Source organism: Dipteris shenzhenensis, chromosome 14 (genome assembly GCF_047967505.1).
Source record: "Dipteris shenzhenensis isolate YYH24624 ecotype China chromosome 14, Dip_SZ_1.0, whole genome shotgun sequence".
Classification (NCBI taxonomy): Eukaryota; Viridiplantae; Streptophyta; class Polypodiopsida; order Gleicheniales; family Dipteridaceae; genus Dipteris; species Dipteris shenzhenensis.
In genome coordinates, this window is record NC_141609.1 from 16,947,570 (window position 1) to 16,973,569 (window position 26,000).

The window sequence follows — 26,000 nt, forward strand, 5'->3', positions numbered from 1 at the left end:
GGGTGATAGGTTTCAGATTTCCAGGTCATTTCGTCAGGGATGCCCTTTATCGCCCTTCCTCTTTCTTTTTGTGGCAGAAGCTATGAGTATCTTCCTTAGATCTTAGGCTGATCTTTATGGGCTGAGATTGCCCTTGAGACAGGAGCAAGAGCTTCTTGACTGTGAGTTGGCTGATGACACTGCTATTTTTATTGAGGCCTCTTCACAGTCACTTGATTCTTTTCGGACATTCTTGGATATCTTTTGCTCAACTGCAGGGGCACACATTAACTGGCATAAATCCTTTGTCTTTTGGATGAGTGATGAGGACACTCCAGGATGGGGAGTTGACATTGGCTTTTCCTGGATTCAGAGGGGTGTTCATGTCAGATATTTGGGATGCCAGGTAGGATTGGGCATCTCTCCAGCACAACCTTGGAAGGATTTCTTTTTGGGACGCATTCAGGCTTGCACACCTACCTTGGGAGATGATTGGGTGAACAGCCCTCGTTGGATTTTTACTTCAGCCCGTCTCAGATCTCCTGCTTCTCCTCTCATGACTGCCATCCTGAAAGCTTGGGGGATCTTTAGGAACACTCTTCGGAGGGTTCCGCCCTCTACCCTCGAAGAGATTGATAGGCAGCTGATCATGTGGAATGATAGTATACTTGATGAGCATAGCAGACCACTGGGCACTTCCTATTACATGCAGTGGTCTAAATGGGAGAGAGGCCCCGCCTACATAGTAGGCTATTGGAAGGCATTTATCAGACTACCTCTGAGGATCAGAGACTACAGTCAGTGAGTCACCTCAGGGGAGTAGCACGCAGGATTCAATAGATAGATGCAGCCATCTCGGTGGAATGGACAGTTGAGATGCCTATTAGTTCCACCACTTGGATGGGAGCTTTTTCGAGGACAGGAGTTCCTTTACAGGTGATCACTCTTCGAGGTCTCGAGGAAGATGCACCCAGGAGAGTGGGAGTGGATAGATCATGGACATCGAGAGAGAGGGGGATTCCCTTCTTTCGTTTCATGGTTGGTTATGCCAGGAAATTTCAGCTGAGCAATAGGGGTTGGATTCCCTTCAGAGGCCCCCATTGGGACAAGTTCTTCATCACCACAGATCTGCGTAGGAATTTCTGGAGGAGGCTCTGGAAATCCCTCAAAAATAGAAAGATCACTCTTTTCTTTTGGCTTTCTATTCATGGAGGGATTGTAGTGAACCAGTGGAGATCACGATTTGGGGCTGATCCCACTTGCCCTCGCTGTCATTCTGTAGAGGAGTCAGTGCAACATTGCCTTTGGGACTGGAGTCAGGAGAGGACTGTTTGGAAAGGGGTTGCTCGGATACTCATCCTTTTTCATACTTCCCTTTTCTTCATGACTTGGGGCTGGGTCGCATGGTTATCCCTTACTGGGCCCCAGGTGTTTTATGAGGGTGAGCCTTCTTCTTGGGCACTCTTGGTCCGTCGGCAGGTGATAGAGCCCTTCTCTCTTCAGGATGCACCACTTACTGCCTTCATAGCTTCCCATGCTTCAGTGGACACCTCTTGGGAGATTTTGGCTAGCATTTCCTCTTGGCACATTTGGAGAGCCAGATGTACAGAGGCCTTGGATGGCACCCCGATACACCCATCACAGGTGTTCACGGGTATTTGGACTGACACGGTTCACACGTTGATAGCCATTTGGGCTAGCACGCAGGGTTCTTCACGGGCAGCCTGTTCTAGGAGGACTATTTTTCTTCGAGTTTGGAGGGGTTGTCGCTTTTTCTCAGAGGTTTCTACCGGATTGAGATGGCACTATCAGCCCCAATCCTTTCTTTTTGGCTCTTGAGGCATTGCATGGTGTATCCCGTATGGAGCTTGCTCTAACGGTTTTCTTTAATACTTAATAGGAGTCTCGTTTTGCACAAAAAAGAAAAAATAACGACTTCACCACTGTTGTCCTCCTCCTTGTTTCATCCATGGACTTTCCACCATATGTCCCCACCATGGCGCCCACGCCTATTGCTGTTCAAATAGGAGGCCCTTCAACTCTTGCAATTGCTTTCAGGCCCTGAAGTAGAGGTGTTACATCAGAGCCATGGTGGTTCTCAGTCCGGCAGAGAGAGGTAGACTTCTTGGACTATTCAACAAAGTCCATGTGAAAGCCTAGAAGTTCAAGGGGGAATTTCATGAGCATGCAGAATCTCATGTGAGAAAATTCCTCACGGATGCAAAGCTAAAGGTGTGGATAATGAGCATGCCTTTTAAAACTTCTTTCCGGCATCCTTGGAGGACGCAATGGACGTGTGGTACAGTCGATTTCCCCTGATCATTCCAAACTTGGATGGATGTAAGGGAGGAATTTTTGCGGACTTTCAAGCTGAAAAAGTTTGAACATATGATTGTTCAAGAGTTGTCCACAGACACGATGAAGTCGGAAGAGAGCATCTCTGAAATGTACATTTGAATGAGGATCTTGGCTCCTAATATGCTGGTCCCACCTAATGATATTGTCATGAAGGGGTGGTTTTTAAAGGCATTACCTCCCTCTATTGCAATTAGACTTGTTGACAAACTTCCTGAGCATGCCTTCTCTAGGGAAGCAGTGAGATGGAACGGTCTCAGTTACGTTTTGCATCACCAAAACCTTTAGCCCCCAAGCTTCCAAGAGAAGAGGGATCATCAGAATGGTAGCATCTCAAGGAGTTGGAAGAAATCAAAGAAGTACTTAAGGAAAGAACAAGAGTGGAGGGACCTTCCTTTGAAACCCAAGTCAGATGTGGACTCTAGTGCCCCAAATGCAAAGGATCTGGTCATGGTCACTGGCAATGCCCCTCTAAACGTAAGGTACGGACTTTTGCTCCTTTTGTACCCTTAGTGAAATTTCTGGACATGAGGCCTCCGAACATAGGTATCGAGAGAGTATCCGAGTGGAGAACCCCTAGTTGTTAAGAAAGCTGTTACTAGAGTATCCGAGTGGAGAACCCTCAGTTGCTGTGGTCTATGAAGAATCTGCAAAATCTGTCCTACAGGGGAGATAGAAAATACATGTGCTCCTCCCTCTGTCCCTCCCTCCCGGGCTGCTGTATTAGCAGCAGTTGTCCGCCACGCGACACACAGTAGCAGTAATACAGGTAGCAGCCGACTCTAGTACAGCGTGCAGAGCAACTCAGATTGCCGGCATCTCTAGGCTCGCACCCTCAAGCTCAGGTCGCACGAACAGTCACCCTAGCTACACGCACTCAGGTCAGCACCCCAAGCTAGGCTCATAGCTTGGGGGTTAGCTTCAAGAAAGGGGTTTTCCGATTTGTGAAGGCCACCATGGAATTTTCTAAGTGAAACCGTTTGCCTTGACCCCAACCAGCAAGCACTCGTACTCTACTACTGTAGCAACACCTAGCCCCTATGCACTGACCTTAAAACGAAGGATAAATTCAGACCCATTGAAACAAATTTATTACTTACAGCAAGAAGCTAGAGAGCTCAGGCTTGAACTTGCAGCCCTGGGAAGAAAGGTGAAGGAGATGGAGAGTAATGGCAAGCAGGAATCATTGCAAAGGTCGTAAAGAATGTAGTGCATCTCCACCAACACCATTACTTGTTTCTACATTCAAAGAAATGATCACTACTCAAGTCAGCTCAGCCAAGAAAGAGATGGCGATTGTGGCCACCAACAAAATAAATAAAGCATATCTTTATGCAGTAAGTAAAAGGAAGCCATAGTGCATAATAAGAAGATATTACACATTGGGGGGCTGCTAGAGGATTGCCTCAGCTATCTCAATGATGATGTACACAGAAGATGCAAAAATCACATGCCTCAAGAAGGATAATAATGACATCAGCTGTATCACTAAAAGTGCAGGTCTATTTGAGAGAGAGTGTAGGAAGAGTTGATATTCTCTGACAAATAAATATGCTGAAGGGTACAAGGACCCTTCTCTTGTTCCTGAGCCTCTTTCTCACCTTGTTTCGGTTGTGGCTAGAGAAGGCATTCCTTCAGCTCCTTTCATAGATCTGGAGCCCCTCCCCCCCCCCCCCCCCTTCCTTTTCTGGATCTTGACCGTCCTTCTCTTTCCGAGAAAGCCCCTTCCCCCTTTAGTCTACTTGATCAAGGGCCTAGGGTGGCCCTTGGCTTTACAACATTCTTGTAGGCAAGGATCTTTCTCCCCTCTGACTGGTTGTGGAGAGGCCCCTCCACCTTTGTTGACATTGTTCTTTGAGATCGTACCAATAGATGATCCATTTCCATAGGTGTGGGGGTCTTTTTCAGTCTGGACTTTCCTCCCCTCCACTACTCTAAGAAATCTCCTTTACAAGAGGGAGTTGTTTCCACAACTAGGTCGGGTAAGGTTTTCCAGTCTACTTTCTCTCATTGATGAGGATTGTTCGCTGAAATATTCAAGGCCTTGATGGTGCTCCTCATCGCCGCCGTTGAAGGCAACTGATTTGTAATCAGCTTCATCCAAGTGTCACTATGGGTCTCATTGACATTCTTTTTATTCAGGAACACAAGTTGCATGATAAAAGTTAGGTAAACTTCTTTCCGGTCACATTCTTTTGTCTCCTTCCTTGGGCACTAGGGGAGGAACATGCATTTCAGTTCCAGATTCATTTCTCCCCTTTGTGGTTGGACATGGCATCATCACAACCTCTGGAGCATAGTTGGATGGTAAAGACTCTGCAACACTTTTTGGTCTCCTTCCTTGGCAAAAGGGGAGGACATGGCTTTCAGTTTCAAATTTCATTTATCCACCTCTTGGTAGGACATGGCAACATCACATCCTTTAGAGCACAATGGATTTTAATTCTTATCATGATTCTAAATGCTTATATGTAGAGGAGGGCCTTACTGAGGCAATGTTACAGATCTGGGTCTCTCATATACCTTCTCCTTCAATTGTGGCTGCAGCCCTCTCTGATATTAGGATTTTTCTCACTCTATTCCTACTACCAGGAGACACAATCTTTTCAGGTGGGAGGTTGTCCTTCGAAAACAGTTAGCAGCCCTACAGAGCGAAATGCAGAAGCGGCATGCAAATGCTGGGTTCCGGACCGCCTTGCTGTAGCAAGGACTTATTTGTAAGATCTTTTAGATCAGAGCGAAATGCAATATTCTCTCTCTTTAGTGAATGCTTCGGAATGTTATTCGTTTTGCTTATGTTATGCAGTAGACAAGAAAGTAGGGATAGAGAAAGTGATGCAGGATATGCCTCCTGAATGTGGGTTAGGTGAGTGAATGCGAACAAGGAGACACACATTGAGACATAAAGAGGCTCATACCTCTTCATACCACCCCATTTACTCAATTGGGATACAGGTTATTGAGAGAGGTCATGCTTCCTCTGTGGGTTTGTGGAAGGATTTCAAAAACTAGGCTCTAACTCGTAAGTCATCTTAGAGGAAACGGAATGAGAATTCAGCAGCAAATTGATGCAGCATACCCTTGGATTGGTTCTTGCAGGTGGTGACAGGCCTCACTCATGATCTTATTGGCTTGGGGCCTTTATGAGATTAGGTATCCCACTTCAGGTTACAGGACTATAGGAGTAGACGAGGATGCCTTGGTCTTTCATTTTCTTTTTGGGGGAGGTTGTCCTTGTCCACGGATGATGCATATTGCATCTCAGCTTTGTCAAGATCGTTAGTCATACGGAGGGGTGTTTTTTGGCTTTATGATGGTATTTGGACTCTAACCCAGATCACATCCCTTGGGTTCATGAAGGGTTTAGCTCTATGGAGGCATCCCCATAAAGTATTTGCAGTGGTACCCGAGGTTTCATACACTGGGAGAAGAGCCTCCTCTTCTTTTGCTACATGGTCAGTAATGCCAAGAGGTTTCAGCTTACCTTAGAGGCTGAAAGCCCACCAGATGTTCTCATGGAGAGAATTTTCAGATTTCTATTGACTTGCAAAAATCTTTTTGGAAGAGACTTTGGAAATCCCTCAGGATAAAAAAAATCACTCTTTTCTTCGAGCTTTCTATTCATGTAGGTACTGTAGTGAACTAGTGGAAGTTTGTCATGAGATAAATTCTACTTGTAATCGTTGCCTTTTTGCTGAAGCTTCTAGTCAACATCGCTTATGTAAGTGCAGACATGAAAGGATCATATGGAAGGGATTGCTAACTTATTGAGCACCTTTAGGCTTTCTCCTTTCTTCATGATGCTAGGAAATTGAGTCAAGTTGAGTCAGTCTTGGTTTGTTCTAGTGAGTCCTAGTGTGAGTTTTAGTCTAGTGTGTCCTATGGATGCCACATATCACATTGGGAGTTATCCCATATTCATTGGTTGTGTGTGCGCTCTATATAAGAGTTGTACTTGTCACTTGTCACATCAATCAAGTATGAAGCCTACAAGCTCTTTGGTCTACATGTGAGTACTTTCATTTTGTTCATTGCTCTTGCTATTTCATTTCCATTTCATTATGCTACATGATAGTCTTAAACTGATGTATGGCTATTTACTCTTCCAGACTATCATGTAGGTATTCTAAATAATGGGGGTGGGTTTTGCACTCCTTGGGAGCTACCATGTGCCCTCCCTAAAGTAGATGTACTAGAGGGTTTCTTGCTGTCCCATAGACCTTTTGGTCTCCAGTGGACGTTAATAGACTTTCTTTCTTTCTTTCTTTTTGAGTATCATTATCTCTCTCCCTAGCCTACCCTCTCTCTCTCTCTCCCTCTCCTCCATGCACCTTCGTGTGGTATCAGAGCCTCCTTTTCCCATGCTCAATCTAGAGGATGAGGGAAGCCCGCAAATGGAAGCCATCCTCTCCTCCATGATTGAGCTCCCTTCCACTCCTTTCTCCCTATGTTGTTCTCTTCTCACCCTTAGCCTCTCCATGAGCTGCTCTTCTTCAACAAATTCAATATTGCCATTGGTGAAGCTGCTAGTCTTGGAGCTCTTCATTGCGAAAACTTCAATTTAGACTCCATTTTCAGCAAGTTCATGGCCTCTCTATCAGCTGCCACACTGTTTTGGATGATTAAGGGTTTGGTTCACGTCATTTTTCAGCTGCAGCCTTTATCTCTATAGTCGGTCACCTCTATTGCTGCTGGATGACACTCTAAACAGCAAATCCAGTGCTGAAATATGAGAAAAACAGTCAAAACTGTGTTTTTTGACCTAATAGTTGAGTTTTTTTTTCCCAAGAAAATTACATCATTAAGTATGAATGAAAACTGCGGGAGCAAGCTCACTGTGACCCCCGTCGGTCGGGCTCTGACCCTAAACAAGGAGGGGATGTTCCCAAGTGTGATCTGTGAGTCAACCCTCTGTCTGAGTTGTCGGGTCACAGGCTCCGGGTCGCGGTCATGTTGAGGTCTCGCCTCGAGGGGGTCTATGTGATCTGGCTGAAAGAAGAAAGGAGATCCTCTCCAAACTCTGAAAAAAGTAACTCTCTTGGCAGTGGTTGCTGCTTTGGAGGATCCCTGCATGCTCACGTATATGGCCATTAGAGTGTGTACTGTGTCGATCCAAATACTGGCCATAGCCTAGGAAGGGTGAACCTCGATACCCTCCATTGTCTTTGTACACCTGGCTCTCCAAATATGCCAAGCTGCAATGCTAGCCAAAATCTCCCAAGACGTGTCTACTGAGGCATGAGCAACTCTGAAAGGAGTGAAGGGAACATCCTGGAGGGAACAAGACTCCAATGTTGCCGTACAATGAGAGCTGGATCTGAGGGCCAGTAAGAGATAACCAAGCTACTGAACCCTAGGTCATATAGAAAGGTGATGTATGAAAGATACTGAAAATCCTAGCAACACCTTTCCAGATCGTCCTCGCTTGTCTGCACTCCCAAAGGCAATGCTGTACTGACTCAACTGCAATGTGGCAATGAGGACAAGTAGGGTCAGCCCCGAATGTGGATCTCCACAGCCTCATTGCAATCCCTCCTTGAATAGCAAGCCAAAAGAAAAGAGTGATCTTTCTATTCTTGAGGGATTTTCAGAGATTTCCGCACATCTGCGGAAATCTAAAAACTATCCCAATGAGGGGCTCTAGAGGGCGTCCAATCTCTACTGCTGGGCTAAAATCTTTGGGCATCTTTGGCTGTATAGTGAAAGAAGGGGAAGCTCTTCTCTTGGTGCCCCTCATCAATCCATTCCCACTCCCGTGGGTCCAATTGCAAGAACCTAATAGGGGAACCACCATATAACGAGAGTCTCCAAGACCCCAGCGCAAGGAGAAGAGGATCTGCCCCACTCCATGAAACCTGCAATTCTGACAGGCTGAAAGACAACCTCTGAAAGAATATCATCAGAAGATATGGTAAGTCTACCCCAAGCTTTCAAAATAGCAACCATGAGAGGGGAAGGGGGAGATTTGAGATGCGCTGAAATAAAGATCCATGTGATGCTGTCCATCCAATCTCCCTAATGAGATGGAGCACAAGAATGAATGTTGCGTGAGAAAAAACCTTTCCAGGGCTCCTGTCCAGGCATCAATCCACGTACTACGAACTTGCAGAGCAAGGCCATACACTACAAGTGCGGGTCAATAATATTGAGACCTTGTCCTGTGGGGAGAATGAGGGTATCCCAAGCCACCCTGGCTACAACATCAGAGGTGCCATCTAAACCGCTCCATAGTAATTCCTGATAGGTCTCATGAGCTGAGTGATACAACCTCTAGACCTGCACCAACAAGAGCAAACGAACCAGGCAGTGGTCAATAATACCTTGTTTGCAACCACAACTCTGGTCAAGTGTGGCAGAACTCCAAAAGATGAGTTTCCTCCTGATACTTGTCAACACGGGAGCAAACTGTTGTGCTAGAGGGATGCCCACCCCAACCTGGCATCCCAGATATCTGACGGAAACACCCCTCTGAATGCAAGTGAACCCTATGCCATTCCCCCAGTCTAGAGTGTCCAGAAGAAGAAACAGAGGTGCAAGTACCTCCCTTGGTGCCCAAGGGGGGTGACCAAAAAGTATGGCCTGAGAGAAGCTTACTCGACTTGGCACAATCCCTGACCTCCAATTTGTGTTCCTGGATCATAAGAATATCAATGGGTCCCCAAGTAACACCTGGATGAAGTTGGTAACGAATGAGCTGCCTATAGCGGTGGTGAGGTTTCCCTGAGGCCCTGAGGAAGAGGTCGGATGGAAGATCCTATCCGACCTGGTAGCGGAGAAAGCCCTCTCATGTGAAAAGTTCCTCCTGTAAAAAGGAGGGAAGTCAACTGGGGATAGCACACCCACACCTGCTGAGGGGGAAACTCTGTCCACGCATGTCTGAAAGATGTGCTCCCTGAGCGTAGAGGGTACAAACTCGTTTGCCTCAAACTCAACCAAGTTTGCCAAAACTTAAAATGAATTCCTCCGAAGTACCTCTGGCATAAGAGTGCGAAGGAGCTCTGCGGAAGGAGGAGTGGAACTAATAACCCCCTTACCTCTGTTAGGTGTAGACAGAAGTGCAAGCGAAGGAGCGGGGTGCTACAAGACCTCAGCAGCAAGCTGCATGACCTCGGACACAACTTTGGCATTGTTCTCAAGTAGGACATGGGTCTCTATAGTAAGGATCTCCCTAGTTGAGCGCTCCTGCACATGAATACTGAAGGGGCAGGAGCAGTCTCATCTGCACAAGGAGCCAAGACAGAAATGTCTCCTGTCTGAAGTGACAGGTCCGCGGCACCATCAGTGGTAGCCTGAGGTGGAATTGGCTCCCTAACTCTGACAGGCACTCAACGGGACGACAAAAAGGACGTGCTGATTGTCTTGTCCGTGTTGAAGAAGTACTAGGACGAGAGACAGATGGTCTTGGCTGCGCTAAAGAAATACTAGGACGAGAGGCTGACGGTCTTGGCTGTGAAGTCGAATGTCTATCAGCGCGGGAAGAGGTAAGAGCTGGTCGTGAGGAAGGTCCAGGTCGGGTGGAGCTATGAGGCGCACCCGTGGAGCTTTTAGGTCTTTTCTTCTTTCTTGTCCTTGGGCAATCTTTGGCAAAGTGCCCAAGGGTCCTGTAGATCCTACGCTGATCCTGTCTCCCTGCTATCTTCACTCTCTGTTTGAAGAAGGAGCCATCTGGACGCGGAAGCAAAATGTGGTCATCCGAGATGTTAGGGTCAGAGACAATGACCCTAACACGCGGTGCCTCATCCGACCTGACTACCTTTGCTGTTGAGGAATGCATCACAGGGAGAGGGGTATCTCGGTAACCATCCCAAAGGCGGTTCCAATGGAATGCAAAAAGTCGATGGTACACCTGAGGAAGGCCGGGAAATTTGATGAAAAGTGATGTCGTCCGGCTATCCTCCTCGACAATGAAACCCCAAGGAGAAAGGGGTCAAAAAAATACTCCTGGAGCTCAGTGCTAATGGGCTAGCCTGAAGCACTGTACCTGCTACCTCCGAGGAGTCAAAAACGACCTAGAAGAATCCTCGCCCAAGCAAATGAACATCTGTGAGGTGCCTTGAGAGGTCTCTAGGTAGAGCGGAGAGAATCCGGTCCCTGGCCTGTAATCTGGAAGGGTGGGACCCATGGATGTGAGCAAAGAGTGAGGTTGAACTCTCTTGCTCTGCGTCTTTTTTAAGATGCTGCAACTGGTCTTTTGAGAAAATAACTGTTTTTGTGGCCGGTGGGAATGGACGGAGATTGACTGAAGGTAGAGCCATTGCCTCGAACACTTGAAAAAGATCCTTCCGCACTAAGCTGCCCGGGAACGAAGGAGGAGGATGAGAGGGAGGGTTGGCAGGAAGGAGGAGGCAGCCGGGAGGAGGAGACGGAGATGAGGGAGGGAGAAGGAGGCTGAGGGGCTGCTGGGAAGGAGAAGACAGCCGGGAGGATTAGACGGAGAGGGGGGAGGCAGGGAGGGAGGAGGTGGAGAGGGGGTAGGTGGAGAGAGGAGGCGGAGAGGGGGTAGGGGGAGAGGAGGTGAGAAGAGGGAGATAGGAGGGGGGGGGGGAGGAGGTGGGGAGGGGAGAGGAGGGAGGCGGGTAGAGGGGGGAGAGGAGGCCGGGAGGGGGAGGTGGGGAAGGGGGAGGCAGGGAGGGGGAAGGGAGGAAGGCGGGTAGAGGGGGAGAGGAGGCGGGGAAGGAGAGGGGGAGGCAGGGAAGGGGGAGGCCAGGAGGGGGAGGCGAGGAAGGGAGGAAGGGTGAGGCGGCGAAGGGGCTGAGGGGAGGGCTGAGAGAACGGGCTGCAGTTGGGGTCCTGAGAGAGGGAGGGGAGGGCTGAGGGGGAGGGGCTGAAGGGAGAGGGCAGCTAAAGGGGGAGGAGCAGCAGCTCGGTGTTACTAAAAGTCGAGTTTTGAAATTTCAGGTTGGATACTCAGTATTTTTTGGGAGTTTTATGATCAAAGGGATCCTGAGTGTTGCTAGGAAACTTTCCTGTAACAAATTTTGAGAAGCCCTAAATTTTAACAAAAACCCTATTTTCCAGAATTTTGAGATTTTCTGGTTTTCAGTTCTTTGGCATAATTGAAGCCTCTGACATGTAAATTTTTTGGGTATTTCACAAAATTTATGTAATTTCATTTCTATTTGGTACATTCGTTTGAGCGTTTTGCCTCCTTTGGGCATAATTGCTCAAATTTGAGGCTCTACTCCGATCTTGGTGACTTACATTGCGACATTTTGAGAGTCATCATGTGATTTCTCCTTGTAGCTTCTCCCATGGCCAACATCTTCATATCATTGGGGGCATCCTCGCCATATTCTTCACCGACATACTTCTTCGGATCGGGATGTGCACTCTTATATGCAGCAGCTGCTTGGGGTCATTTATGGGTTCTCCTCTGAGCCATGCTAGGTGAGCCTCTAAGTCTATACTATGCTCACTTGCCTCTAAGTTAGCATGGGAGCCATGTCTAGTTCTAGGCCGTCATTGCAAAGTTCGATGACCGTCATTGTCATCTTCTGTTCTTGGTTCCATTCCAGTAGTCACTCACCTTTCCTCCATGGGGGGGTGTTAGGAAATGGAGTCAAGTTGAGTCAGTTTTGGTTTGTTCTGGTGAGTCCTAGTGTGTCCTATGGATGCCACGTGTCACATTGGGAGCTATCCCATGTGCATAGGAACTCATATGTGTGTGTGTGCTCTATATAAGAGCTGTACTTGTAACTTGTCACATTAATCGTATCAAGCCTACAAGCTCTTTGGTCTACATGTGAGTACTTTCATTTTGCTCTTTGCTCTTGCTATTTCATTTCCATTTCATGACCTGGGGCTTGGTAGGCTGGCCTTCTCTCTCAAGGCCTAGGTGTTTTGTGAGAGACATGACTCTTCTTGGGGTCTTTCGGCTCAATGTCATTTGACCGAGTTATGCTCTTTGGATGATGATCCTGGCTCCGCTTCTAGACTTGGACATGCCTATGCGGATACATCATGGGAGATTCTGAAGAGCATATCAACATGGCATTGGAGATCTAGATGCATAGGGGCCCGAGATGGTTCTCACGTCCACTCGGCACACACATTGGATGGTATTTGAATAGGTACTATACACACCTTGGTGGCCATTTACGGAAGCATGCAAGGGTCTTCTTGGGCAGCCTCTACTAAGAGGACCTTTTTCCTTAGGGAGTGGAGTAGCCCTGTGTTCTTCTCAGAGTCGTTCACAAGGTTGAGATGGCATTATCAGCCTCAGCCTTGGATTTTTTCTAGCTATCTTATATTATCCACACTTGGGATCGGATACTAGGTCTTAATCATAAGTTTAATAAAGTCTCAACAATCTATACACATACAATAATATCCATCCTTCTTTTTTATGAATAATACAAGCACTCCAAAGGGAGAACTACTTGGTCGAATTAGGCCTTCCTTCTATAGATCATCAATCTGCTTTTCTACCTCCATTTCTATTCCATGCATCCTATAAGGAGCTCTACATGGGATGATCATTGTCTTTTTCCATAAGCATTTCAAATGAGTCGTCTCTAGAAAATCAATCCTCATAAGCTCTATGGAACTCGTGTCTGCCCTGATCTTCTTTTTAAAATATGAAGGTCCTTTGAGTCAGATACGTAGGCACGATTATAGTGTACTCTTATTATCAATATTTTTGATTGAGTAGCAATAATCAATGGAATCGACTGCAAGTCTCGATCCCCTATGATCCGTATGTTCTCATATTGTGTACAAAATAAAAAGTATGAGTAAGGAGCTGTATATCAATATTGAAATAATACCGTTAGGGTTTACCTAGGATTATATCAACATCCTGTAAGAGAGCTACTAACATCCCTCTAATCTCTATACTTTTGTATACGGAAAGGGATATATCATGCTATGGATGTTTCTTGCTAATTTATGACCTCTAAAAGCTCATGAGAGTAACATATTTTTTATAGGTTTTGGACCTTGGTTTATGATGGAGTAATTCCACCACCCTTCTTTCATTTAGTCATAATTACATCCATTATCCCAGGTGGATCTTTACCTCGGCACATCTTAGGATTTCTTCCTCCCCTCTTTTGGCTGCCATCCTGAATGCTTAGGACAGCTTTAGGTTTAATCTTCAAAGAGTCCCTCCCTCTTCTTTGAAAGAGATTTATAGGTACCCTTTCATGTAGAATGACCTCATTCGTGATGATCATGGCTGACCTCTTGGTGCTTTTGGTTACATCTATTGGTCCAGATGGGAGAGAGGACCCTCTTCCTTCGTGGGCTCATGGAAGAATTTCAAAACCATGTTGGTATCGTAAGCTTAATAGGAAGTCAAAGAAGAATTGAGCAGATTGATGGAGGCCTACCATTAGATTAGGCTCTCACAGATGGCAGGCCTTACCATTGTTCTATACTAATTGAGGCTTTTACGAGGTCAGGTATCCTACTTAAGATTCTAGGGCTTGGACGAGGTTTAGATGGGCATGCCTTGGTTTTCGATGTTCACTACAAGGGCAAGTTATCCAAGTTGAGGGATGAGGATATCTTTGTGGACGTTGCTTTTGAGTCTATCATAGTTTTGGATCATGTGGAGCAATATTATTTGATTTCAAGTTGGTATCTGGGCCCAAGCCTAGATCACATTCCCTTGGGTTCAATGACGATTTGTCCTTATGGAGGTGTCCCATAAAGTATTTGTTGTGGGACCCTGGGGGTGGGAGTGGATTGATGAAGGGAACCATGAGAAGAGCCTTCCTTTCTCCCGCTACATGGTTCGCAATGCAAGGAAGTTTCAGCTCAATCTTAGGGTCTAGAAGCCCACAAAGCTGCTCATTGGGAAAATTTTCAGATTCTACACTCTTGTAGAAATCTTTTTGGAGAAGACTCTTGAAGGCCCTCAAGCATGGAAAAATCACTATGCTTTCTATTCATGGAGGGGTTGCATTGAACCTATGGAGGTCTAGGTTCAGCCCCTAGGTGCCCTCGCTGCCTTTTTGCTGAGGAGTCCAATAAGCATTGTTTATGGAGTTGCAGACATGCGAAGTTAATCTGGAAAGGGATTGCTAGACTTTTGAGTACTTTTGTTCCCTCTTCCTTCTCAACTTGGGCCTTGGTGGCTTGGCTCTCTCTTTCGTGGCCTTAGATCTTTTATGAGAAACGTAGCTCCTCTTGGGCTCTTTTAGCTCGACAATACTTTCTTCTTATCGACTTGCACATGCCTCGATGGATACTTTTTGTGAGACATTAGCGAGCATTTCAGCGTGGCACATATGGAGATCTAGATGCGGAGAGAAAATTGATGGTGCCCAGGTCCACCCTTCTTACTATTTCACCAATATTTGGATAAACACTATATACACTCTAATGGCCATCAGGTTGAGCATGCAAGGGTCCTCCGAGGCGGCCTTTGCCACGAGGACTATCTTCCTCAGGGATGGAGTGACTTCCCTTTTTTCTCAAAGTTCACCGCAGGTTTGAGGTGGCATTTTCAGCCATCTTGATGCTTTATAGGCTCTTCTTGGTGAGCAGGTTGTTGACCCACTCATGATATTTTGTTTCTCATGCTATGTATCATGTACTTTTGCATGAGCATTTCTCTTTGGGCTTTTTTCATGCTTAATAGAAGCCTTTTCGTTGAAAAAGAAAAAAACTGTCTTTCTTTATGAGCATGTTTAGAGTTTTCTAGCTCTACGTCGTATGGTCTATGCAGTGAAGCAATTTGCACATTTGAATAGGAACTTTTTCTAGTCTTAAATCTGTGAAAGAAATTGTCTTACTCATTTCATCATTCATCCTCATCACATATTGGTTTTGTGCTTAATTATTGCAGGATAAGTTGGGTCCCTTTTGCAGAAGTGCAGTCGATTGTGCCATCATCCTCGACTTAATACGGGGAAAGGATCCAAATGACATATCTTCCAAAAACATTCATTTGAAGGATCCTTTCTCCATTGATATAACAAAATTGACTGTCGGCTACCTTGAAGATGGAGATATGGAGGTATTTACCTTGTTGGGACATTGTTTTAGATCAATTGCGAACTTTTCTAATGCGTTCACATTGTAAAGAGGAAATTAGACTGAGTGAGACTAGATTGTTTCAACAAAATTGTTGGGATAAATGTGATCAAGGGCTTGCTCTAAGGTGCATGTGTGCATCTAGGGGAGTCACGTGTGTGTGTGTGTGTGTGTGTGTGTGTGTGAGATACACTTGCCAAACGTCACATTGCACCATCCACATGTTTACGATGTCGGGCTCCTTCAGAGACTGTCCCTCATTTGCTTTGGCACTGCCCGTGTTCTAGGAATCTCTTTGGGAGAATTTCAGATCATCTTCGGCTCCGTTTCCTGAGTCACAGATTTGGGAAACAATTTTGGTTATTTGGCAGATTTATGAGGTCTCTGTCTCAATGCTCACTATTTCTCTCATGGGTGAGATATTGGGCTCTTTGGACAACAATCCATGGCGGCGACGAATAGACATTCATATGACGGTGATGTACGACCGAATGGGCGACAGATGGCGGGAGCAACAGACAAACATCATTTGTCACACCTTGGGGAGTTTTTGCTTACAGAGTGGTGCCTTTTGGGTTGACCAATGCACCAGCTATATTTCAAAGGTTCATGAGTTAAGTGCTTGAGCCTTACTTGGGAAAGTTCATAAGGGTGTTTTTGGATGATTTTTCCATTTATTCTCGGCGCATAGATCACATGGAGAAGTTAAAGATGGCCTTAGCTAGAATTGATGAAGCAAAAGGGTGTCTAAATCCTAGCAAGTGTCATTTGGCTCAAATAAAAGTAGTCTTCTTGGGGCATATTGTGTCTGAATAAGGCTTGCAAATAGATCCTGACAAGGTTCAAGCAATCATGGCATTGCCAAGTCCTAACAGTGTCACTGGTGTTTGTAGAATTCTAGGAAAGAGCAAGTATTATCAACGCTTTTGTGATGATTTCACAGAGATAGTGCATCCCATTTGTCTATACTACCCACCCTTGCTGTAATTAATAGCAAATAGCTTTTGTTCTAGATGCTCCCTCCATTTTTCGAGCCTCTAGACTACCATGGGCTCTACTAGCATGTCAAAGTATGTAGTAGAGGTGTATTTTTGGAAGAGAGATGTAAAGATACTGAGTGATAGAAAGAAAATGTTATGTACAATACACTAAAATGGACTACAAGGAATAGATGCTAACTTGAAAGATTTAACCCAAGGCAAGATCTGCATCCTAGAATATTCCACATGAAGGTGGACAAATGCACCTCTCAATAATTGCAAGTGGAAGTCAAATTGCACCTCTAAAGGATGCGTCAATTTTACGAGCAAAAACCTATGAGCAGGTTTATCCGAGCGTGTTTTTCAAGAGATTTTTAAAAATGTTTTTCTTTAGGAAACATGGTTTTTACACTTTTATTTTTACTAGAACTAGATCCCTTTATCATAAAAATATACAGGCTAGTCACTCATTCATTTTTAGACAACATGATTTTCTTATTTAGAGACATCCCTTTGTACCCCTGTTATTACCTTAAAAAAGTGTTGATTCCTTTAAGAAACATTCCTCATAATCACTCTCAATGTAATAATACTATGCATATATAATTACTTATTAACACATTTATATCATATGGCAATATCTTTTTAGTGTTTTTATAGCATATTTATGGACATGTTTCTAAAGAAGTTTAAATTACTATAAATAAGTATTAACTTAGGCTTATATATCACTCTCATAAAATACATGTAATATTTAATACTATATATGAAAGATTTTCCAAAATATAACTCCATAGATGTGCTCAAATGGGGTGTTCCGATCAATTTGAGTGGTTGAATGACTATATTTGGACATTGGATATGAAAGTTATGTCACTTTTAAAAGTGCTGTCCAAGGTAGTTTCGCCAGCGAAACTACCTTGGGAGACTTGCTTCAAAGGGGTTTCGCTGGCGAAACTACCTGGATGGCTTGCTTCAATGAGTTTTCTTTGAAGAAACTCTTTCATGAAGATAGGTTGAGAGAGGGTTTTCAATGTCACCCCCTATTAAGTAAAAGTTGTAAGAAGGATCATAAGGGAATTTTCATAGAGAAGTCTACTCTACATGTGGGTTTCTTCAAAAGCCATCTCATTATGCTGTCACCATTCCTACAGATTCACCTAAAGATTTTTGTATAAAATAGGCATAGCTATAATACTTTGCATATTTCTAAGTGAAACTATGTTTTCTTCTGATCGATTTTTGCCATATTTATGCATAGTTGGAAGCTTTTTTTTTCCTTCGCTCGGACGCTCGGAAGATTTCGCTCAGAAAATGCTCATCCCCCACCTCTAAACATATGCTAAACTAAAGTAGAATAGCATCTTCAAATGTATAGCGTCGGCAGATTCACAAGTCATATGAATCTTTCCGAGCCTCATTGCGGCAATCCTTATATGATGCCTGCCATGAAGGTGATATACATGCTTCTTGCATAGAGCTTTTCTTTTTATGTTTCTGATCTTTGGGATACTCTCCATTTTGGAGACTTCTCATCTTGTAAATTTATGAGAATATAAATACACTGCACTGGATTTTACAAAAAAAAAAGTGTGTGTGTGTGATGTTTGTGTGTGAGAGAGAGGAGGTGTGTGTATGTGTGTGTGTGTGTGTGTGTGTACGGTGTGTGTGTGTATGTGTGTCTGAGAGAGGAGTGAGATTCTGTGCAAGCCCTCGTGCTCCCACGCTACAGCTGCTTGTTTCTCCCTCAGTTTGACACCCTCGAGGTTCCTTTTGATGTCCGTATGCTCTGTCAGAAAATCCAAAGTTTTTTTTTCGTACTGTTAAAAATCCGTACGATTTTGTCCATACAGCCAGAAAAGTCAGTATAGTCGGGGAAGTCCGTATAGTTTGCCTGTCAGGGCAAAAAAAAGTTTTTACTGTCAAAAATCCGTACGATTTTGTCCGTACAGTCGGAAAAGTCCGTACAGTTTTGTCTGTACAGTCGGGAAAGTCCGTACAGTTTGCCTGTCAGAAAAAAAAAGTAAAAAATTCGTACGATTTTGTCCCTACAGCCAGGAAAGAACCATACAGTTTTGTACCTGCTGTGCTTTCCTCCTTGTAAAGCGTTGCTGCTTCCCAGTTTTTCCCTAACTCGAATGGCGGATTATTCCTATGAGAAAACCTTCCACAAAGACAAGTCGGTTTCCAACAAGAAACAAAAATAGGTGATGGATTCAGATGATTCCCTTCATGACTGTGCTAAGGCTCAGCTTGTTTATGAGGTTATGCATGAAGGGTTTGAAGACACCCATAAAGGTTGGAAAGATCCACTTCCCACCACTCGCATTATGGTGGAAGTGGATGATATATTTGATCCAGTTAAGGAGTATGCAAAGCATGCCATTATAATTTTCTTTCCAGGACGGATGCCTGTTGCTGCAGATGTTGGGAATTGGTTGACTCGAACCCTGGGTGGTTCTTATGTCAAAAAAGTTCATTATGCAGCGAGGGGCTTTTTTGAGATCATCATGGCTGATGAGGAGCACCGTCAGGTTTTGCTTGAGCAATCTCCTCTTTTCTATGGCCAGCAGATGGTCCATGTTCTGCCCTGGTCTCCCACCCAGGATTATCAGGCATTGATTTGGCATCATTGCCCTGTTTGGGTAGAAGTTGTGGATTTTCCTCAATGCTTGTCTTCTCTTCTACCTAAAATTGCAGCTTTCCTCGGTAAGGTGGTATGTTCACCGTGACCCAATGGAAATTCGAATCGCTTCTGCATTTTGTGGGATTTAGATCATCCCACTCCAGCTTCATACTCGGTTAATGTGAATAATGTTTTCATGGGGAGTACCTTTTACAAGCTCAAGTGGGGGCTATTTGTAGGTGCTTGCTTTGAATGCAAGCAATTTGGGCACATGGCTTCACAATGCCCTTCCCGAGCTTCACGGATGCCAGTGCAAGCTGAAATGGTTCAGCCTTTGAATAAGAATGCAAATGCCTCTTCTGTGGTAAAAAAGAAAGGGGTCAAACAGTTTTTCTTTGTTCAAGACAAAGGCAAAGCCCCGGCTGTCTCACATGGTAATGCTTCTTTTCCTATGCCTTTGTCCTCTCCACCTCACGGGAAGGGGGAAAAAATTTTGATTGATGGATGGCAAACTCCTCGCAAAGTGATCTCCCCCAGGCGACCTTTGCCTTCTCGGACTTGGAGTGGTGCATCCTCTCATGGGAAAACACCTGCTGAAAACTCTGGTGTTGGCTTGACCTGGGCTGCTGTGATTGCAAATCGAACATTGTTTCCTGAAGAAGAAGTTGCTGCGCTTTTGTCCTCTCCTCAGGCTAATGCTGCATCCTAGGGTAGATGCCCGGACATTGCGGTGGAAATGCAGACGTAGACAGCCCGTTAGTTGCTGTACATACTTGTCCCATAACTGTAAATATGCTTGACCATCTGGAGTTTGTTACTCTCAATGTACAGGGAATGTGTGATGGTCGCAAATGGAAACTGGTCTGGATGTATATCAGGCAATTGCAGCCTGATATAATTGCTTTGCAAGAGCATAATCAGCATATGGATGCTGGTGAAATAGGCAATTTTGCTGGTTATGATATCTTCTATGTACTCCTTTTCTGTTGTGGCTTTTTTGGTAAAGCACGACCTTGAACCTGTTGTGGCTCTCAATGATCACCATGATAGATGGATTATTGTTCAATGCCTTGTTCAAAGGGAAATTTTTGAATTTGCATCGGTTTATGCCCCCCAGTCTTCTCGTGATAGAGCTTTGATCTGGGCTGGCATGCATACTTATCCATGGCGACAGCATGCCTTCATTTGTGGTGACTTTAATAATGTCCCTTAATCGGGTGACAACACCTCGGGCCACACTCATATGTTGGCTTCTGAAACACAGGCATGGTCTGATTTTTTGCTTCAGTTGCGCCTGGTTGATCTCTGAAAGAAATTACAGCCCATGCTTTCGGGTTATACCTTTCAGCATAATGCTCAATCTTCGTATCGGGCACGCTTGGACAGATGGTATCAGATTGATCCACGGCATTGTGATGCCTTTACTTGTCAAATTTGGGTTGATCATGCTTTTACACATCGGATCATGCTCCTCTTTGGTTGAGGCTTTCCTTACATGAATTTCCCACTGACAGATTGCCTTGCCGAAGGCTTTTGCCGATTAATAATAGTTATCTGGAGCATGCTGACTTTAAAGCCTTGGTCTCTGATGCTATTCAGCCTCTCTCTTGTCAGATACGCATTGGTTTGGATTATGCCTGGCAGGCTTTTGTTGCTCGGATGCAAGCAGTTATTCGAGATTATGGCAAATCCTATATGCAAGCCACAAGGGAGACTGTAGCACATGCCAAATTTACATGTCAGAGTTTGAGTGAGCTTGCTCATCTTTGCCCTTGGTCTTCAGAGGAAAGCATGCTCCTATGTCAGGCTTACTTCTCTCTTCAATTTAATGATCGTAGAAAGCTTGCTAAATGCGAAACCCGATCCAGACAATGGGCATTTTTGGATAAAGGCTGCTCTTCCAAGCAATTTTTTAAGAGTTTACACTACAAAAGACAGGCTGCCAATATCCACTCATTTTGGGCATCTGGATACTCTTTCTCCTCGGGTCGTATCTGCACGTCAGCTTCTTTTGCAGCATATTCATCCAATTCTGTCTGATGCTCAGGCTTTGGAACTTGAACATCCCTTCACTGAAAGGGAATTGTCTGATTCACTGAGATCCTATGGCAGATGGAAATCTCTAGGATGGGATGGTCTCACTGTTGAATATTTTCTTGCATTCTGGGATCTTTTTAAATTCACCTTGCTGCAAATGGTAAATACAGCATGGCGAAATCAGCAGATGCCTTTGTCATGGAAAAAGGGTCTTCACAAGCTGATTCCAAAAAAGCAGCTATGTGATTCACTGGGTGATTGGAGGCCAATCACGCTCATGCCAGTCATTTACAAGATCATTGCCAAAATGGTGGTTGATCGGATTAAAGGCTATTTGCATGATGGGTTGCATCCCTCCCAATATGGCTTTGTTCCACGTCGCCATATCACATATAACATTGCCAATGCTTATATTGGGATTGAATATGCCAAACACACGCAGCAGGATGTTCTACTCTTGCAGGTAGATATTGCAAAAGCCTTTGACACAGTTCAATGGGATTTCATCTCGCAAACTATGCGAGCTTTGGGGTTTGGACAAAAAATGCAGCAGGTTATTTACTGGCTTTACAGAGATAGCAATGCGGCTTGCATTATTTCTGGGGATGTCTCTGATGAGTGGACTCTTCGTTGTTCGGTCTGCCATGGATGCCCTCTCAGTGCTTTACTGTATGCCATTGCTACTCATCCTATGCTGCAATATATATACCATCTTGTGGCTACATGATCACTTCATGCTGGTCTTCATGTTAATTTTCAGAAGTCTAAGCTGCTCCCTTTGCATTCCAAAGATTGACATAGTCTATCATGGCCCGGGGATATCATTCCACCCACTCACTTTGTTCGTCATCTTGGTTACCCTTTGGGGTGGGAACTCACTCGCCGACAACAAACTGATTGGGTTTTGGCTAAGCTTCGGAAAAATCTTGAGTATTGGAAACTGGCAACCTGGCCTTTGCACGTTCGTCTTCGAATAGTGTAGTCCATCCTTGTAAAATATATTCAATTTTACTTGCCATTGATCATGTTCACTAAGGCAGATCTTACATCTTTCATGTCTGTCTTTATGGAACTCTTCTGACGATCGAAACATGGCAGAAAAAGTCTCAGGCTGCTTTCGATGCATCACATTTGTTCTCCCAAGATGCATGGTGGATTGAACATCACGGATATTCATGTGCATATTCTTGCCCATAGGGGGAAAATGTTGCTGCAATTTCTGCAAGGTGATCAGCCTTGGGCTCTTATGATTAGGACTCTGGTCACTCATATCAGTACTTCTGCGTTTGGTCATTGGCAACTCGATGACTGGGATTTCTTTTTTGGCTGCACTGATGGCACTTTGCCTGGATGCCCTTTTGTCTCCCGCTTCTTGACTGGAACCATGTTCTTTCTCATCTGGAATGGAATGGACGGCAATCTTTGCTTGGGAATTCTTTGAGAGCTGAAAGCATTCACTGGTCGAAAGTCTTTCAGCCTCCCTTGGCTTTACAGGAACCTCGACGTTGCTCTTTGTCTCGTTTAAAGGCATCACCTCGGTTGCTGATGTTATAGATGATGCTGGTACTGTGCTCCCCTTTTCTCTAGCAGCCACTACATATGGATTGGGCTCTCATTATCGTCCTTTGTGGCGACAAATTACTTCTCTGCTTGTGCCCTTTGTTCCGATTCCTCCTTTGGAACTCCAGGACCAACCGGAAGATTGGACTTTAACTTCTCTAGAGTCCTCTTCTCGTCCTTTGAGGCTATCTCAGATTGTTGTACTTGCATTGTATAAAATCCTTTTGCCTCAACCTTGGGTTTCAGAGAGAGGTGATTCTGTTTGGCGAATGCATCGCCCAGCCAAGTGGTGGAGGAAAAGATTACAACAACTTTGGGCCTATAAAGTACCACTTTGGGAACATGTTTTCTTTTGGCGAGTTCTTTTGGGAGTGTTTCCATCTGGACAGCTATTAGCTCAACGACACATTGCTCCTGCACTTTGCCATAGATGTTCTGCTTCTTCGGAGACTATGCCTCACTTGTTTTGGCATTGTCCGTGCTCTCATGAGTTTTTTGATCTGCTTCGACAGCACCTGCGAGCGAGATTTCCATCTGTTCCATTTGGGAAGTTCTTCTGGCTATTTGGGTTTCATCCATCGGAGTTTCATCTTTTCTTCGTTTGGGTTCGCTACTGGGCACTATGGACTTTATGGACAGATAGGAATTGTAAAGTCTTTGGTGATCCTACTTTCTCTCTGTTTGGCTTTTTTAGGCGTTCTCTGCAGCAATCTTTTTTTGATTGCTTGCAAACCCGCTGCATAGATCATGAGGTCTTTTTGGCATATACTGAAATTTTCAGTTGATGTAATTGTAGCACCTTTTTTTGAGGTTGCTACTCATATAAAAATCAATCAAAGATTTCTCCCAAAAAGAAAAAAAAAGTGTGTGTGTGTGTGTGTGTAGTAGAAGCACACCTAGTGCTATGAGGTGTCAGACCATGACACAAGTGATGATGTAAGTACAAGGGTTCTCCCCACATGGGAGGTTCCTTTGATTTAGGGAGTTCCTATGATGTAGGGGCTGATTGCCACTGATGTAGGGGAGGTGCCTATGATCTAGGACACCTTCCTCTCCACTCTATATAAGGTAGATTCTTCCTTCATTTCAATACACGTGCTTTTGGTTTCACTTGTGCTCTTCCTTTGTATCATCATGAATCTCTTCTATCCGACCCATCTCTTCATTTGGTATTAGTGCCCCTAGGATCTAGAGAATCCACCCTGAAAGTGCCACATCATCATCTTCTCCACCTCCATTTTGAAGCTCCATCTTACCCTCTTCTCCAAAAAATTTGTAAGAGCTTGTTCTCCCTTTCTAGTCGACCATTCCCTGAGCCCTCTGAGCCACATACTCCTCTACTATGGGTGACTCTTCAGCCCCAAGCAATTAGAGGATAGAAGTCGCTGCTGTCCACATAAACAATTTGTCCACCCGCCGACATTATGGCTCCCCCGACTTGTGTGCTGCACCAGAGCTTAATTCCTCTGAGCTGAAGCTGGGCGACTACTAGGGGAGTGTTGTGTCCAAATATGAGCTCATTTGGTCCAGTGGTTGCTGAGCATTTAGCAAAAGACCACTCGGAGAAGGTGCTACTGTCATGAGCAATGCTGCGCGTTTTTTTGGCAATCCTCCTAGGTGGACAATCTCTGGTATAAGGTCTGCAAATGCGCATTAAAAGCCCTCTCAGTTATTGGCAGTCACTTGAGCCCAAGTCAAACCAATACCAGAATTTTCAGCCGGTGTTTTTCCCTGAGAGGAAGCACCATTCCAAGTCCGGGAGGGGAAAGGTCCCCTAGGTGAGAATACTTTTCTTGGGGTTTTCCAAGCATCATTCAAGGTTTTTTCCTTTGCCTGATGATGAGAGGCTGAAGGCACATAAGGAGAAACAAGCAATCGGTGCTTTCCCTTTGTCCTGGACAGCAAAAAACTGTTTCACCCCTTTAGTCTTCATCAAAGAGGGGGCAGTAGAAGTCTTGCTCAGAGACGGTGACAAATCAGCTTGCACTAGCATTTTGGGAGTATGTGAAGGGCATTATGAAGCCATATGCCTGAACTTCTTGCATTCAGAGCAAGCACCTGCAAAGAGACCCCATTTCAATTTGTAGAAGGCACTGCCCATTGAAACATTATTTACTGTAACTGAATAAGAGTTTGGGGTTGAATTATCTGTGTCCCACAAGATACAAAATCTATTTGCATTGCCATTAGGCCGTGGTGGACAAACCACTTTGCCAAGAGAAGCTGCAATTTTTGGCAAAAGAGAAGCCAGACATTGAGGGAATCTGTGTAGGATCAATGCCTGATAATCTTTGGTAGGAGACCAAGGCAACACATGAACCATTTGTTGCCCTGTTGCAGATATTCAAGTTCAAGCATTCGAATTCAAGCCGAGCTGACCAGGTGACAAATATGTCAAGGAGCTGTCCAGATGACAACCATGTCACCAGTCTAACCAGGTGACAACTATGTCAGGGAGCTGTCCAGATGACGACCATGTCACCGGGTGACAACTATGTCAGACAACTGACTAGCGTGACAACTATGTCAGACAGCTGACCAAATGACAACCATGTCAGCGAGTTGGCTAGATGACAACTATGTCGGTGAGCGAACAAGGTGACCACAATGTTACCATGTCAAGCAGGTGACAACTATGTCAACTAGAGATAGAAATAACCATGGTCACTTGCGTAGTCAGGCAAGATCTCTCGTGAGCCCTCAGAATTACGTAAATGGTGGTGCAGGGGCAGCCAGCCTAGGAGTTCACATGGAGAAGATAAATGCACACCGGCAGTCAGTTAGTTAGAGGGCTAAGCGGCGCACAGAGAGGTGCACAGAGAGGTGCACATGGGGTAATCACATCACCAATTGGGAGGAGGCTGGCAAGTCAGAAGTGGTTGAAGCCATGAAGAATCCTAGGGGTGGAAGGCTAAGGGACCGAGAGCCACCACCAATGGGAAGGAGGAAATGAGATTTTCAGCGAGAGAGAGGGACCCTCCAAGAGAGCGGAGGGGATGAAGGGGATGGGGAAAGGAGGGAGATGGCATTCTATGATTGTAAGGGGAATAGGAGAGTGAGAGGGAGGTGTCTGGGTGAGCTCTCCTAGTGTAATGTGGTGGTGTCCTAATGATGTACTCTTCTTCTACTTTGAATACTATGCTTCTCCCCCTCTCTGTTCACAACTGTAGCTTCCCTTCATCCCGTGTATTTCCCTCTGCATCCCCCTTTACTTGGTATAACGGTCCTTGTGCTATGTGGCTTGAGTTCTCTTGTGTTCATGTTGAGGGATGGCTCTTGTAACTTCGTTTCGCTAGGCCTTGCATCACTCTTGCACCTCTTGCGCTCGCTCGCATCTTCGGCGACACCATTGTTTTCATGTGTTCCATCATTGACAACATGGTTCTGCATGCACCCTCGGTGACACTAGTGGCCCTCGCTTACTTGCTCCTCACACCAGTGGCCCTAGGCCTACGATAACACTTCCGGAAGTGTTAGGACCC

The 26,000-nt window shown here is 45.0% G+C and overlaps 1 protein-coding gene across 2 annotated transcripts in view; it reads left to right on the forward strand.

Annotated features, from left to right (window-relative positions):
* Positions 1-26,000, forward strand: part of LOC147894270 (Amidase family protein) — a 194,831-nt gene that overhangs the window by 102,712 nt on the left and 66,119 nt on the right. For both annotated transcript variants that reach the window (XR_015542124.1, XM_087385054.1), the window contains exon 11: positions 15,128-15,298. Coding sequence is in view for 1 of the 2 variants with exons in the window: in XM_087385054.1 (XP_087241180.1) it covers positions 15,128-15,298 (171 nt within the window). In the remaining variant the exon portion in view is untranslated. The remainder of the gene's footprint in view (positions 1-15,127; positions 15,299-26,000) is intronic.